Source organism: Pelophylax lessonae (genome assembly GCF_965119305.1).
Source record: "Pelophylax lessonae genome assembly, chromosome: 1".
NCBI lineage: Eukaryota > Metazoa > Chordata > Amphibia > Anura > Ranidae > Pelophylax > Pelophylax lessonae.
This window is the reverse complement of record NC_138768.1, coordinates 819,828,078-819,844,979: the sequence shown is the minus strand read 5'-3', so window position 1 is coordinate 819,844,979 and position 16,902 is coordinate 819,828,078. Positions and strand designations below refer to the sequence as shown.

The 16,902-nt window shown below is 43.4% G+C and overlaps 1 protein-coding gene across 1 annotated transcript in view; it reads left to right on the top strand.

Moving 5' to 3' along the window:
- The window catches only part of POLR1A (RNA polymerase I subunit A), a 257,236-nt gene that overhangs the window by 149,387 nt on the left and 90,947 nt on the right, over positions 1–16,902 (top strand). The window contains exons 27-29 of the mRNA XM_082267319.1: positions 2,731–2,888; positions 6,415–6,541; positions 10,794–10,898. Of these exons, the coding sequence (XP_082123445.1) occupies positions 2,731–2,888; positions 6,415–6,541; positions 10,794–10,898 (390 nt within the window). The remainder of the gene's footprint in view (positions 1–2,730; positions 2,889–6,414; positions 6,542–10,793; positions 10,899–16,902) is intronic.

Sequence of the window (16,902 nt, the reverse complement as noted above, 5' to 3'; positions counted from 1 at the left end):
GCCATTACTAGTAAAAAAATGAATAAATAAATAAAAATGACATAAATCTTTCCCCTAGTCTGTAGACTTTTGCGCAAACCAATCAATTTTTTTTTTTACCAAAAATATGTAGCAGAATACAAATTGGCCTAAAGGGATGAAAAAAAAATAGATTTTTTTTAATTTTTTTTTTTTGGGGAATGTTCTATAACAGAAAGTGAAAAATATTATTTTTTTTTTTCTTTTTCAGAATTGTCGCTCTTTTTTTTGTTTGTTGTGCAAAAAAAATAAAAATTGCACAGGTGATCAAATACCACCAAAAGAAAGCTTTATTTGTGGGGAAAAAAGGACATCAATTTTATTTGGGTACAGCGTTGCACGACCGCGCAATTGTCCTTTAAAGTAAAGCAGTGCCGAACCGCAAAAAATGGCCTGGTCATTAAGGGGGAAAATCTTCCGGTGTAGAAGTGGTTAAGGTGAACCTAGCCTTTAGGTATTTGACTTAGTTCAAATGGCAGCAAAAGTGGCAGAGTCTGTCAGTAGACGACATGGCCCAAATGTGCTCTTCTGAGTTGCCAGCACACACACATTACAACACATGGATCCATTCACATCTGTCCTTTTAGCCGAGGATCTTACGGCCTGCACTCACCTACACTCCAACTTCAGTTTGGGTGTAAGCCAATGAACCTACAAATCTCTTTTTAGGAGATAACTGTAACGTGTATATATTGTGCTTGGGTTGATTATCTCAAAACTGTTTTGATTGTATGCCTCTTGTATGTTGGGCACAGAAACTCTGAGGAATGAGTGCTAACAACTTGCCACCATGCTCCTGACCTAAACACATTGTTTGTGATCTCTGCTGACCATCCTGGTGACTTTGTTATCCTAAAGGGACTGGTTTTCTTTTTGTTGGGAAAATCCAGCTTGGCAGATGGACTTCCACTCCACAAAAACTTTCTACTGGGGCTGTCTGCAGAACTCTGAAAATACTCATGGCATAGTGTAGACCAGTGATTGTCAACTGATGTATAGGGGTGCCTCAATTTGGACCCCTGCCATACATAATGTTTAGTATATGTAATGCTAAAGAGGACTGCCGTAGACTGCAGACATAGTAAAAAAAAAAAAAAAAGTCAGGAGGTTGAGGATATGCTACAGGTTTGGTTGAAGACTGGAGACCTGCTGCAGAAGACAGAGTGGAGGGATATTTAATAAAGTTGGAGTGTTTACGGCAATTAAACTTTTACAAACCAGTGCTTCCACTCCCACTACTTACTGCTGAGGCCTGTGGGCTGCACAAGTATCATGCACGTAGTCCGCAGGCTGCAGATTGGACATCAGGAGTGTAGACAGACCTCTACAGGTACAGTCAGAAATTAGTATATTTAATGAAAATTGGGTGTTTTTTGTATGTTTATTTTACTATGCTCAGGACTTTAATATTTTAACTTATTTTTATTAAACATTGGTTTTCATTGTTTTAATTGGGATAATATCAAATGTTGCGTATTAATAATCCATATTTCATACAAGCTGGTGGATCTCTAGGCTCCCTTTCTCATGTTTACCTATCTTTAGTGTTGGAGAAAAATAAAACCAGCCTGTTAACAGAGTTTTATAACTACAGTTTACAATAATTGAATTGGAACAATCAGTCCACCTGCTTGCTGTGATAAGATGGCAGTCTGGAGTTTGAAAGAGCGAGAGTCCAAAGGAAATCGGCTTCTTCTTGGCACTCTGTAGGAAACCCATTATGTGCTGTGGGATGAATGCTATTGGGTAACCCCTTCGTAAATGTTTTATATTCATAGTAGTAGATATTAAAATCAATGTTCGGAATTTAAAATTGGAACGGGGGTGGGGGGTTGGGAGTCATCCAAACAAATTTTGAATGACTTTGTAGAACTTATATAGGATCTGAAAAGCATCTGGGGCAGTTCAAGCAGAATATTTTTTGCAGACCATTACACGAATATCTTTGAACCCCTCTTAACCATTTTTTTCAAACCCCTTCGTATGCTTCTCTCCTTATGTACAGTACAGATGGCCTTTTGAAGGGGTTGTGCAGAAGCTCAGATTTACTTGACCACAGCACCAATTCCTCTTTTTAATGTAATTTTTGCTACAGAGATGCCTTTGTTGTGTTTTTTTTTTTTTTTGTTTTTTGTTTTTTTTTAATAAATGTATGTTGTCATTATTGCTGCTGGGAAATGGAGGAAATGAAATATTAAGATTTAACAGGAAACCTAGCTTTTGTTGATTTAATATATTACTGTGTAGATAATTGGAGGAATGCCATGGCTTCTTACTGACATATCTTTGCAATCCTACAAATTCACCACAGCATCCTTCCTGGCTTCACCACAATGGGGGAGATTTACTAAAGCTGGTGCAACTGTGCAAACTAACCAGCAGCTTCCAGGTTTTTTTTTTTTTTTGTCAAAGCCTAATTGAACAAGATGAAGTTAGAAGCTGGTTGGTTACTATGCACAGCTGCACCAGATTCTAAGTGCTCCAGTTTTAGTAAATCTCCCCCAGTGTCCATTTCTAGTTACTAATAGATTAAGGATGGGCAGAGCAGTTACTACCTGTAGCACTGCCTGTTAACACACAGAGAATTAGGTGGGTGGAGGCTTGTAGGAGTAATTTAATAAAGAGTGCAAAGGATGTCCCATCATCCTATAGAATACCTGTGATGTGCTCCCACCATGCATGGATTTAAGATCTCTTTTGTCATGGTTACAGGTGATGCATAAATTGGATGTGGAGGAAACCTTCCGGATAGAGGAAAAGTCCCAAAAACATCAAGTTTATAAACTCAAGTTTCACTTCCTACCATTCGAATATTATCGTCAGGAAAAATGCTTGAGACCTGAAGACGTTATCCGATTCATGGAGACCAGGTTGGTTTTGTGTCATTGGGTGAGGGCATAGAATGTGTAGATCTTCTTTGCAAAGTGTTCTCATGTAAGAACTATTTCAAGGCAAAATGTTCTTGGGTTGTGGGAGTTGACTGGAGCACCCAGAGGAAACCTCTAAATAAGGGAAAAACTCATACATGTTGGTAGCGTGTTTGATGTGAATTAAAACAAGGACCCCCAGGCAAGGCAAGTGCACTAAGCTAGTAAATCATTAAATTGTTGGCTATATATCTAAAAAGTGACAATGCAGCGCTTATAAAATTCTGAACAAATGCATTAACTTATGTGTATGAATAAAGTGGTAATATGAGTTATATATATATATATATATATATATATATATATATATATATATATATATATATATTAAAATTTAAATCTAAAATTAAAAAAAATATATCTTTAAATAAACGGATGTACAATTCAAATATCAAGATAATCAAAATTAAGTGACATAATCCTTAAAAAAGTGCTTGTAGTGCAAAAAAGTCCCAATAAATAGTGCAAATATGAACATCAATTTCCCTCCATATACAGGTGCATCGCAAAAAATTAGATGATCATCAAAAATTTAATTATTTCAGTATTTCAATTCAAAAAGTGAAACTCCTATAATATATAGATGTATTCCATAAAGAGTAAATTTGATGAAAATATCTTACAGCTAGTGAAAACTCAAAATTCAGTATCTCAGAAAATTTTGAATATTGTGAAAAAGTTCAATATTGTAGACTCATGGTGTCACACTCTAATCGGCTAATAAACTCAAAACACCTGTAGAGGTTTCCTGAGCCTTTAAATGGTTTTCGTCTGGTTCAGTAAGTTACACAATCATGGGGAAGACTGCTGACTTGACAGTAGTCCAGAAGACAGTCATTGACACAAAGAGGGTAAGTCCCAAAAGGTCATTGCTAAAGAAGCTAGTTGTTTAGAGTTCTGCATCCAAGCATATTGTTGAAAAGTTGAGTGGAAAAAAAAAGTGTGGTAGAAAAAGTTGCATAAGCAACAGGGATAACCGCAGCCTTAAGAGGATTGTGAAGCAAAGGCCATTCAAGAATTTGGGGGAGATTCACAATGCTTGGACTACAGCTGGTGTCAATGCTTCAAGGGCCACCACACACAGACGTATCCAACACATGGGCTACATTGGTCGCATTCCTTGTGTCAAGTCACTTCTGAAACCGAGACAAAGTCAAAATCGTTTTACCTAGGCTAAGGAGAAAAAGGACTGGAATTGTTGCTCAGTGGTCTAAAGTGGGGGTCGACCGATATTGTTTTTTTCAGGGACGATACAGATTTTCCTGCCACTCTTCAGGCCGATAGCCAATATTAGATGCTGATATTCTGCACATTTAAAGTTTTTCTTTTTACATAGTCCTTTAAAAAAAAAAAAAATGTTTTGATCACTTTTATTGCAGTCACAAGGAATATAAACATCCCTTGTGACAGTAAAAGGCAGTGACAGGTACTCTTTGTGGAGGGATCTGGGGTCTAAAAGATCCCAAACCCCTCCTCTGCACTTAAAAGTATTCAAAATGCCAAGTTTGGCTGTTTTGAATGCTGTCATTTTTAAAAAAAAAATCTGGTGCCTCAAAGACTCCATTTCCCGGAAGTGATGTCATGTCATCACTTCCGGGTTTTTACATCGGAGACCGGCGGGAGGAGGGGGGTGGGGCGTGCCTTCTCGCTCCTTGTAATGACAATCAAGCAGCTGCTCCGCCTCATCTTTGTCATTACAGGAATGCTGACCATTGGCTCTAAACAACAGTACCAGGGTGATGCATCTAGCTGCAGGCATCACTCCAGTACAACCACTTGAAGAAATATTGGTCATATTGACAAGTTTGTGGCCGATACTTAAAATGTATATTGTAGCTTACCAATTCTTAGATGTGGTGGCTTCATTAGTGTTATTTTCTTTTGGCTTTTCCCCCTTCTGTTTTCACCTGGTGATCTGACCAGTAACACACCCCCTGTATTAGAGTGCCCCCAATCTGGCTAAAAGAGCATAGGGGGCACCTTCCAACAGCAGCATTGTCAGTCTGGGGAGAGGGTAGTGTTGGATGTACTAACGGATTCAGATACACTTAAAGGGATTGTAAAGGCAGAATTTTCTTTTTTTTATCTCCATGTATTTAATGCTTTAGAATTAAAAAATCTTCTGTATACAGCAGCCTCCCCAGCACCCCCTAATACCTGAGCCCATCTCTATCCAGCAGTGTCGCACAAGAGGCTGTCGACTGATTGGCTGAGACAGCAGCGGAGCACCATTGCCTCCCGCTGCTGTCAAAGTCAGTGAGCCAATGAAGAGAGAGAGAGGAGGCGGGGCCGGACCGCAAGCTTGTGTCTGAAAGAAAACATGAGTAGCGGGTCAGGTGCCCCCATAGCAAGCTGCTCGCTATGGGGGGCACTTGGCAGGAGGGAGGGGCCAGAAGTGTCAAGGAGGGACCCGAGAAGAGGAAAATATGGGCTGCTCAGTGCAAAACCAACTGCACAGAGGAGTAAAACATGTTTGTTATTTTCAAATTAAATAAGCTGAGCCTTTAGTATCACAGATTGAAGCTAAACTCCTGCTAACACTTTATAAGCAGTTATAGCAAACAGTTTTGGCCCTTTTTTGTATAAAGGTTTTACATAAAATCTCATCATTGTAAGCACCTGTCAGTGGGAAATGGTTGGTCTTGACCCTCCAAACTGCTACATCTGCAGGACAGCTTGTTTTGTTGAAAATCGATAGAATTACTGGCAAATCAGGTGAAAAAAGAGCCTATAAAAGAAAACGAATATCGCTTTAAGTTTCTATGGGGTTGATTTACTGAAATTGAAGCTACAAGCTGCAGACTAGACACTCCTACTTTTTGGCCTTTCTACTCAACCATCCCCACCCATCCCCACTCTCCTCCTCTCTCACTTTACCTGTCTTTTTAACACTTTTTTTAAGTTGCATTGTAAACTATGAACAACCCACTTTTTTGTGTCAGGTTATATTTTGTGTTCCCATTAACTTGTTCCAACTTGTTGTACAGGTTACAATAGCTTAGGTATGTACAACATTTAAAACTCTTCTTAGGAGTGTAACTGGAAACTCTTGAGCAAGATGCTATAACTACAGTGCCTTGCGAAAGTATTCGGCCCCCTTGAACTTTGCGACCTTTTGCCACATTTCAGGCTTCAAACATAAAGATATAAAGCTGTAATTTTTTGTGAAGAATCAACAACAAGTGGGACACAATCATGAAGTGGAACAAAATGTATTGGATATTTCAAACTTTGTTAACAAATAAACTGAAAAATTGGGCCTGCAAAATTATTCAGCCCCTTTACTTTCAGTGCAGCAAACTCTCTCTAGAAGTTCAGTGAATGATCCAATGTTGACCTAAATGACTAATGATGATAAATAGAATCCACCTGTGTGTAATCCAGTCTCCGTATAAATGCACCTGCACTGTGATAGTCTCAGAGGTCCGTTATTGCTCATGTTCATTCTGTGAATCTGTTACTTCTGCAGGTTTTTCAAAATCATGCTTGATGCCATCAAGAGGAGAAGTGCAAAGCTTACCTCCTACAGGGATGTCACTACCCGAAAAGCAACACGGAAAGATATGGATGAAGGAGCAGAGGGTACTGGAACCCAGGTGAGTCACTGGGACTCAACAGTTATCCATAGTAAGCAAAGGGACAGGTTAGAAGACACAATAAACAACCTGTACTTGGCTTCCCTTCTGTCACCAGCAGTCCCTATCCACTGCCAGAGCTTATAGAAGGCCAGAATTTATGGGGAAGTCAAAACTTACCTGGGACTCTGCACATGATTGGCTTCTTGGACACTGACCAGTGTTTTGGGCACAGGGGCAAATTTTATGTTTCTCTCTTACTTGGGGGACTGCGGGATGATACTCGTTCCTGCAATGTTCTCAGGTGTACACAAACTACATTATCCATATATTAAATGGAAATGAAGTTTACCTTTTTTAAGTTGGGTTATTACTCCTCTTATAGATTTTTTTTTTTTTTGCCATAACCAACAGTTGCTCATTTACTTTACTTTTCTTGAAATAGCAGGGTACTACTGTATTTTATAAGAATGCAGCATGAGTCCGTATTTCTTTCCTGGTCCACAAGTAGCGCAGCACAGATGTAAGAAGTGTTCTTGACCACTATTCACAAAAAGTTCTGTAAAGCTGCAGCCCAAGGTATAATTTTTGCTCTGGGCAATTTGAGGGAAGGGCCACAATCCCCTCCCTTCACTCAACACACAGGAACAGAGCTGAGGCTGTCAATCACAGGCTGTGTGCTGAAGTTCCTCCTAGTCACCGTTTTTTTCTCTTGATGTCAGGAAAACTTGTCAGAAGTGCTAATGCAGAAAGCAGAGGAATGCAGCAGCAGACAGCATTGACAGTGCTCAGGATTTAGACAAGTACACACTATAGAGGGATACACTTTGTTCATATTTTATGTTTAAGGTTTACAACCACTTAAATTCCCAACTTGGGGCTGCAAGGGTTAATAACTTTTTTACTCACCTGATCCTTTCTTCCCCTGCAGATGGTGCTTTCCCATACTTTATTTTTTTTTCTAATAAGGGTTTATTGGAATTTTAACAGAGTTACAAAACCGTAGTAGTAAAAAGAAAGGGCTTACACCCAAAAAAAAAAAACCCCATTACACAATTTTAAGGGAAACAAACAAAAAAACAGCAACAAGCATGTGTGTACTCAAACACAATTCAAATATTGTTTTCAAAGGGGAATACACCCCATCTTGTTGAAATGTGTATGGAGGGTGGGAGGGAAGAGAGAAAGTGAGGGGAAAGTAGGGGGATAGAGGAAGGGAATGTAAGGGGCAGATGGGGGAGGTAGGTGTACTGGAGAAAAGAGGGGGTAAAAAAAAGGAAGCGATGGGGAGCTACAACAAAAAATAGAGGTACGTAATATACAGGTCTCTCATACAGATTCCTCCAGCCCCTAGGAGCTTTGGGGTTTGAGCCATCCATCTGGCCTCGCGTCCAGGTGTCCTACTCACCCACCCATATAAGTTGGGATCATAGCTCCGTCTGCATACTCAATCTTTTGGATGTGTACCCTGGCTATCTGGCATCCCTGCGTATATTGTATGGAGTCCGTGGCTATCCTGTGTCTAATAATCGGTTAACTCCACATTAACCAGGCATTTTATTAACTCATTAGACTCTCTGGAACAGCACCCCCTTTGTGTGCCATTAAGAATGAATGGCATCCCCGTGTATCTGCAGCATTTCCATGCGGTGCAATTGGTGTGAACTGCTGTTACCTGCAACTTTGGTAGGTAAATTATATATTACAGTCAATTTTAGCAGAGTGGGAGAAGACTAGAAATCCCATAAGATTTTTATTCTTTCTGTGTTCCTGTTGCATGTTTTCCCTCGGGTTCTAGAGAAACCAATGCCACTGTGACAGTACGTTTTGAGATATTCTAACAGAGCCCTGGATAGCAGTAAAATCCTTGCTGGGGTTTTAATCCTTCCTACTTGGCTGTATGTGTATATCAGAGGTGTTCAGCTTTTGAAGAGCAAGCACCACCTAAGTTTGGGAACTGGTTTCGGGCCACCATAAAAATAAATGGTTCAGAATTTCTCTTTTTTTGAATCGAATAATGAACATTTTCCTCCTTCAGCTATTGAATGCAGGTGGGAAGGAGAGGAGGAGAAGCCGTCTTTCAGCGGTTGCAGCAGGAAAATTGAGAGGATCAGTTCCTGTATATGCTGCCCTCGCTTCCCCGCCTTTCCAAGTGTAAAATAGACTGTGATTTGGAGGCCGCACAGGCTCCCTGGAGCACGAGGCAGGGCTGCCATTGTGACCCCTGACTCTACACCAGCGGTTGTGGTAAACACACGTCTCAACTATGGGGTTTTACTGTCCTCCAAACTGCAAATGTAAACAAGCTCTTACTGTCCTGAGCCCCCTATAAGGCTGTTTTCACATTGATGCCCTGCGGTTTACCTGGGACTGCAGTGCACCTGCGAGCTAGCTGCGCTTTGCCATAGACTTCTATTACAGTATATTTTGTAGTTGTGGTCATAGAAGTCTATGGCTCAGTGCAGCTAACCTGCAGGAAAGCCGTAGGTGCACTGCGCTACACTCGTGGATGAGTGTGGAAAGCAGCGTAATAGTTGTTAACTCATTATAGGTGCTAATATGCCCATTGCAAAAGCGCAGTGTATGTGATGTTTATTACACAGACCTTCTTTTAAGCTTCAGCTTCTTTTTCCAGCTCCGGCTGACTTTGCTGTCCAGGCTGCTAGAAACGTCCCAGGAGAAGTGCTCTAGATATCTCTCCTCCTGGGTACAGTGGAAGCATTGGCTTATGCTGCTCCTGCTACTTCCATGGCTGCCTGCTTCTTCTGGTGCCGGCTCAATGCACTCTGATGCTCTGGGATGCCAGATCGGCAAGTCCAGATTGTGATCAATGGGTTGCCAACCCTGACCATGCGCTTCCCTGGTTCGAGGGCTACAGCAGAGGGCTCCAAGAGCCACAGATGGAGCACCCCTGATGCACAGCAAGGTGACAGGTTGGCCCTTGTAGCTCTCTTCTGTAGTACTATCACATAGAGGAGTGATGTCCACACAGCCAATCATTGTGCAGGCTACCAAGGAACAGTTTGCTTTGAGGGAACCTGGGCAAGGTAACCATTTCTTTAATGACAAATCACATGCCCGATAGATTAGGAAATCATTGTGCAAGTATGCGGACATCAGCAAATGCAGGTTTACAACGGTAATGTATTCTGGGAGACCTACCTAGGAAGACTGATAACTAGCAATTATAAACTGCTCATTTAGTTCTGCTAGACCCAACACACAGCAATCGGTTACTTTCCTAGTACTCCGGCTGGTTCTTTTACAAAGCAGAGAGCAATACAGCCGAAGCTGCGAAGTTTAGTGATAGCTGGTAATTGCTTTGCTTTTATGGTTGAAGCCAGGATCGCAGCCAAACACTGAGCATTGATTTTCATTATAATGAATTGTATAGTAAACAATGGTAGAACCTTTGGGAGAATTTTGGGAGCACAGAACTGTGTTGTCTAATAAAGTAAATCCATTATACTGGGATTGTATTGCTCCACAAAGACTGTATTGTAAGAAAACTACTGTTCCTTAATCCTTTCTTGTGCAGAGATATTTGAAGCCTAGATGCCCAGGCCCGATTTGGTAGGCAGACAGAACCATTATAGGCATTTTATCTGTGTTTTAACTGCCAACGTTGTTCTGCCCATCCAGTCCAGAACAGACCTATCTAAAGCTGGATACACACTATACAACTTTTGTTGGTAGATTTCCTTTAGATTTACCTTCAACTATGTAGTGCAAGGGCCTGCCTGATTGCATACAAATTGAAAGTATTTAGGTCTGACCTCCTATTATACGGTTTTGGTAAGTCTGAAGGAAAACATCTAAAGAAAATTGTATAGTGTGTATCCAGCTTTACTTGCAAGGGCACTTGATTTTTCTCTGTTGCAGTTAAATACCACTTACAGGTCTTTTTCCTTCCCAGTCTGTGAATGGACAGTGAAAGGAGAAAAGGCACACGGATGATCTCCTCTCTGTCACTCTCCTCCTATTAGCATGTTTTTGTTAACACATGAGCACAGCTGACTGGCTCTTTGTGCTGCTTCCCCCTCTGAGTTCTACCAGACAGGTGATTGTAAGTTGTTAATACCAGGTATTTAATCAATTGCATTTGTCTCTCATCTGCCTGGAGTTCAGCGTTCATGAAATAAGCTGGGTGGAGACTCAGCCACTGGAGAATATTACCATGATGACCTTATAGAGAACTGTAATATAGTCTGTAGATGTTATACGATTCCCAGAATGTACAGAATGTCATGGCTGTTGTTGCATGTCTCATCAGGAGAGTCAGGAGTTGGACAATGAAGAAGCTATTGTGGATGCGGAGGCTGATGAAGGAGATGCAGATGCTACTGATGCAAAGAGAAGAGAGAATCAAGAAGAGGAGGTTAGTATTACAGTTTTTAGGACTCCAGCAATTGCAGCATGGTGTTGGCTTATGAGGGGTTAAGTCCAGTGAGGTGTATGCCACTTCATGTTTTTTTTATGTTTAATAATTACACTTTTGCTGAGTGCTGGGTGTACAGCTATCGCTATACTACCAACTCTGGACCTTCCGGTCTCTGATTTTGCAGCTGCAGAGCCATTTGTAGCCTCTCTGTCTGCTTCTCTTCTCCTTTTGGCCAATCATAGAAGGCTTTATATTATGTGATACCATTCACAAGATGCAAAGTGTTCTGTGAATGGACAAAACACACACAAAAAATACCTGGCGCTTAGAGCTAACTGATGAGAATACCCAAAAAACGAATTGATGAGGATGAGATATTAATAAAAAAACATATATGTGGGGAATTGCCATGTATCTCATGTCAGGGGTGCAGCTGTCCCATGCTCAACCCTAAATGAGAGAAGCCCCACAATCAACAAAAATGGGATGAATAACGCTCCCCAAGGCAAAGACAACTAGGCTGAGCAATAAAAGATGAAATATCTCAGTTTATTGGGATTCTTGACAAAGGACTCTTAAAGAATCCCAATAAACTGAGATATTTCATCTTTTATTTCTCAGCCTAGTTGTCTTTGCCTTGGGGAGCGCTATTCATCCCATTTTTGTTGATTGTGATTCTGTGAATGGACAGCAGAGGTGAGGGGTGGGCAGAGAAGCTGCTGTGTAGCAGAGCACCTCTCGCCCATCAGTGCCAGGAGTATAGTGATAGTAATTCGTGGATAAGGGAGATAAGCCTGCAAGGTGACATACACATCATTGAACTTAACCTCTTAAAAATTATTATTTATTTATTAAGTGCTATAATTCCTGGAGTTCTGCTTTAAGTAATTGCCTGACGCTTATACAAACTTTACAGAGACACCATCATCAAAATAAATAATGCAGCAGTTAACGCTAAGGCGGTCTGCTTATACAGAGTGAGCACAGCCTGCTCTTTTTTATGGGCAGTCGGATGTAAACGGACTGCCTGTCAGTTTACACCAGACTGCCATCCGATCTGACAGACCGATGAGGCACAGATCCCCATTTTAGCGGTTCGGATGTTGGCAGTTGTCAATGGACACATGTCTGTTGAAACCCGCCGCGCCATAGAGGAGACTGGAGGGTCCGATTGGTTCCGCCTAAAAAACTGACAGGCGGACCCGATAGGTCTGCTAGTGTGAAAGGGGCCTTAGATATTATACGAGTTGCTTTATCATGTATATGTATGTATTCTACTTTTACATGATTATTTTAATCACATATAACACATTACAGCTGGATATAGTAGTTTAATATTTCCTGAGTGTTACATCAGGGCTATGATACAATAATAAGACAGCCCAACTGCTTACTAAAATTAGAGGTATCAACAGAGCTCTAAAAATTGATTTAGCTGTAAAGGGATTCAGGCAATGAATGACTTGTTTAGGCTGGCCATAGATGGATTGAAATTCAGCCGATTCAGCAGCGACTGCCTGAAATTCAATTAATCTACGGGCAGGTTGGTTGTACAGAAGTCAAACCAGAAGTCATCCCTGTCGACTTCTGTACAACCAGCCTGTTGGAAAATTTCCACTTCATCAATGCTGCCAACTACAGCTGGCAGTGCTAATGCATGTATTCTGATGGTGGGGACACTGGATGAATAAAAGAAAATCAATCCTGTATGGACCTGTCTTAGTCACCAATATAAATAAGCCATTGTGGTGCTAGATTCTAAGGCAATCAATTTCTGAAACTTGTAAACAGAGCTCTCAGTGAATCAATTAAATGGTATATTTCTCTTTCGTTCATCGACGGACACAGCTCCTGTTATTTATAACCATTGGGTTGTAGACACTAGGCAGACAAGAATTCTGGCTACACCATGGGCAGTCCTAGTGGGTATACGCCCTCTCTCTGCTATAGCCACTCAGTTTTTTTCTGCCTACTCAGAAGTAAGGACCGATTTCCTCGCTGAGATCTTTGGTCCTGGCAAAATTTTTTTAGATACAAAATTTTTTTAGATACAAAGTTTTTTCTCCTTGGTTTTGAGATCAACAATCAACTGCTGGACTGGGTGACTGGCTGGATAATCTAGATCTAGCATTCACCCCAGTCTGCCTAGCGAGAGCGTGCAGACCTCAGCTTCGCGCTAGGTTGGCCGCGACATAGCCCCACTAGACGGGGACTGGCCTGTTAAGCGCCTCGCGAGGTCGCATACGACCGGGGTCTCTGCCCAAGTCGCATCGCTCCTCCTGGCCAACAAACCCCCCCCCGTTTTGATGGAGAGGTGTTCTGTCTGGAGCGGTGACCGCCTGGTTCCTGGTATACGGAGTAGCTGTCGTCCCCCCCCCCCCCTACTCCTGGAGGGTTTTGGGGTGAACGTGGGCCCCTCCTTGGGACGATCAGACCCCTGGGTTCCCCTCCTTCCCGCAGTCCCCCCCCCCCCTCTTGCCAAGTCCCTCATCCTGCCCCCCACACTGGGGCTATTTGGGTGGTCTGGTCACTTTCCTGGGATGGGGGCAGGGTGTTAACTGGCGATGGGGGCCGGCGACTGGACAATCGATTGTGCGAAGGGGGGGGAGGTTGTACCTCTTGCCTGAATCTGTCGTTGAGGCCTGGTCTCCCTCCTGGGTCCCTGTAAGCCTTGTGGTGCCTCCATTTTGTTGTAGCCTGTGAGGTTCTATACATGGCGGCCAATTTCTTGTGGTTTGCCATCGGAAATAGCGGCAACCATGACAGTGGAGCCCTGTGGGTGGCGATTTCGGCGGTGGGGACCCCTCCTCATCCCCTGGTGCTGACTCCTGGATCATTCTACTTCCTGATCGCCGCACGTGTAGTACAGATTCTTCTGGTGGCTGCAGGGGCCTGTTCGTGTGGGTGGTGAGTCTGGTGGGGTCCTCTCCCTCTCTGCTGAGGATCACTTGGTGCTTTGTGCCTGGCGATCGGGTGGTGCTGCCAACGCAGTGGGGGTTGTACCTTGCAGTGTTTAACATTTTTCTCTATTGTCCATTGCCAGACACAGCCTTATTTTCATCAGCTGAATGGGTTATGCTGCCCCCTGCAGGAGTAGTCTAGGCAGTAAAAAATTTACATGTATACGCCCACGGGGCTTTCCTCACAGGTATAACCCACACACACTCAGCTCAGCAAACCAGTTTGTTTCTGCCTAGAGAAGGAATAGGACCTAGGTTTTCTGCTGGGACTCCTGTCAGGAGGTTTTTTTTATTCTTTTCAGAATATTTTATTTCTCATTACTCACTTTGCTAGCTAGTTTTCAGGGGGATTCTCCTGGTGATCTACAAGCAATGCTGGCTGAGGCTTCGCACTAGATAATCTAGATCCTTATGGTCCCCCCAGCCTGGCCTACGAGCGTGAGCAGGTTATAGTCCCGCACTTGGCCTCGACATGACGGTGCCCCTTTCCGAATGGGGACAAGCCTGCTAGCGGATGCCTCGCCGGGACGCGACGACCTGGAACGCCCTGAGTCGCAGCGTACCCCTTGGCTGACAGCACCCCCACTTCGTATGGGAGGAGGTCTGCCCGGAGCGGAGTCCACCCGGTCCATGGTATGGTGAGTAAATGTGACTCCCCTTGCCCCTGGTGGCCTTGGGATGATGTGGGCACTCTCCTGGGGATAATAGGACCTGTACATCCTAAAAGATCCCCCTGGCCTGTCAGGTACCCGGCCCTTGTGCCCTGTCTCCCTCTCCCGTCCCCACAGGGGGCTATGTAACCAGGATGCCTGGCGTCCTGAGGGGGTAGCAATTAGTACCTTGCCTCTTGCTGGGTCTGGTTGCAGATCCCTGAGGCCTTGATTATGGGGTTCCCTGGCCGCATGGCTCGCCGTGGGCGCCTCCATCTTAAGTTTGGGCAATGAGCAGATTTTCCCCATTGATTTGTATGGGGCAGCCATTTTCCTGAGCTTCCTATTAAAATGTATTTGCAACCATTTTTGTGTAGTATTTACTGCACTGCCAGCTTTTACATCCCACTTCCTGTGATGCTTCTTACTGCTGCAGGCCGAGATTACTTCCTGTGTCTCTTCTCCATGCTGCAGAGGCCGTTCGAGAGGGTTCTCCCTGAAGGTGGTACAGTACTGGGGTCTTTGCGGGCATATTCCTACACACTCTGCTGTTAATGTATATTAAAGGGGGACTCTGCAGACCGCGGCAATCAACGGTGGGAACAGATCCGGTGGACAGGCTGGTGGAATCCCTTTCCCACCATCTTCACGTGTTGGCGGGTTCTATCCTAAAAACAGTTTTGAGGTCTGTTTTGTTATCACAGATAGTTACGGAATGGATTAAGGTTCTGAAAGGGAACTTGGACCCTGACGTGGTTCCCCCAGAACTGATGGAACTTTTGGACCACATGGCCCAGGCCCTGGTTTTCCTGTGTGATGCGTGCCTGGATGCGTCTCCCCTGGTGGCCAGAGTTCTGGCTGTGCGGATTGCCCTGCGGGGCATGGTTTGGCTGAAGAGCTGGTCGGCTGACCAAGCCTCCAAGAAAGCCCTGACTGATCTCACTTTTTTGGGAGAGCGTTTGTTTGGCGACTCATTGGATGAGTTGATCAAGGGCCTGACTGGCGGGAAGAGTACGCTTCATCCTCCATCCGCCAAAGGTAAAACACCCCGTGCTAAGTGGGGGTTTTTCCTTTACTGCTCATAGACTGTTTTTTTGTGCCCCGGGGGCGCAAGAAAAAGGTAAGCCGTTCAGAGCTTCTGGAGGGTCTAAGAAGACTAAGAAGTCCTCTTCAGCATAAAGGGGTACCCTCACCTGTTTCTGGGGTGGGGGGACGTCTGCGCTTCTTTCATGAATCCTGGACTTCCTTTGTTCAAGACAAATGGGTTTGCAAACTGATTTGTTCCGGGTACAAAATTGAATTTTGGTCCCGGCCGGGGGACAGGTTTTTTCAGGTTTTTTCAGTACAATCTTCACCTGTCTCCACAGCGTTTGAAAGAACTTCAGAAAGCTGTGCAGGATCTCCTGGCTCAAGGCTTGATTGTGCCGGTTTCTCTACAGGAACGCTCTCAAGGTTTCTATTCAAACCTGTTCACAGTGCCCAGAAAAGAGGGCAAGGTTTGTCCAATCCTGGACCTCAAGGCTCTGAACAGCTTTGTGCGGGTGCAGAAGTTTTGAATGGAGTCCATTCGGACGGTGGTGGCATCCCTGAATTAAGGGGATTTTTTGGCCTTAATCGATATCAAAGATGCGTATCTCCAAGTCCCCATATTCGAGGGGCATCAGCGATTCCTCCACTTTGCAGTGGCAGAGGAGCACTTTCCTCCGGCCGGCTTTCTTCAACTTTTAATGGAAGTGATTTATTTTGAATAAAGCTGTATGGAAATACTACACCATAAGCCTCCCTACCTCTCATTTACATATGCTGGGAATCCAAATACCTGTTTATGAATGAGTGGACCCCAGAGGAGATCCCTAAAGGCTATTGTACCCCTAAAACCACGCTTTCTATTGAGGGAACCACAGCGGGATACCCTAGCGGGAGATCTTACTGTCGCCTGACTCCAAGGGGTCATCTGGTAAGTGGGCTGTGCATGCAGTGGAGGTGGAAGGAATAGCACAATCCGACTAAATTTCTCACTAAGTGAATGTTCTGCTGCCATCCATTGATTACTTAAATCAAGCACAAAAAGCACTTTTGCAGCAAAATGGACATTTTTGCAATATAATAATATTTATATTCACCTTGGACTCTCACTATCCCTTATAGATGATTTAAATATTTATTGGTTATTTATCTATCTATATGTATGTGTGTGTGTGTGTGTGTGTGTGTGTGTGTGTGTGTATGTATATATATATATAATATTGTGAGGGGATGAGCTCGGTGGCAGGCGTGGATGACCCCTTTGGGGGGGTTCGTTACACAGGGAGATAGCCGAGAAGTGGTTGCAAACAACAGTTTGGTTTATTCATGCAATTTTCTTCACACCAGTGCAAGCATCAAAAACAT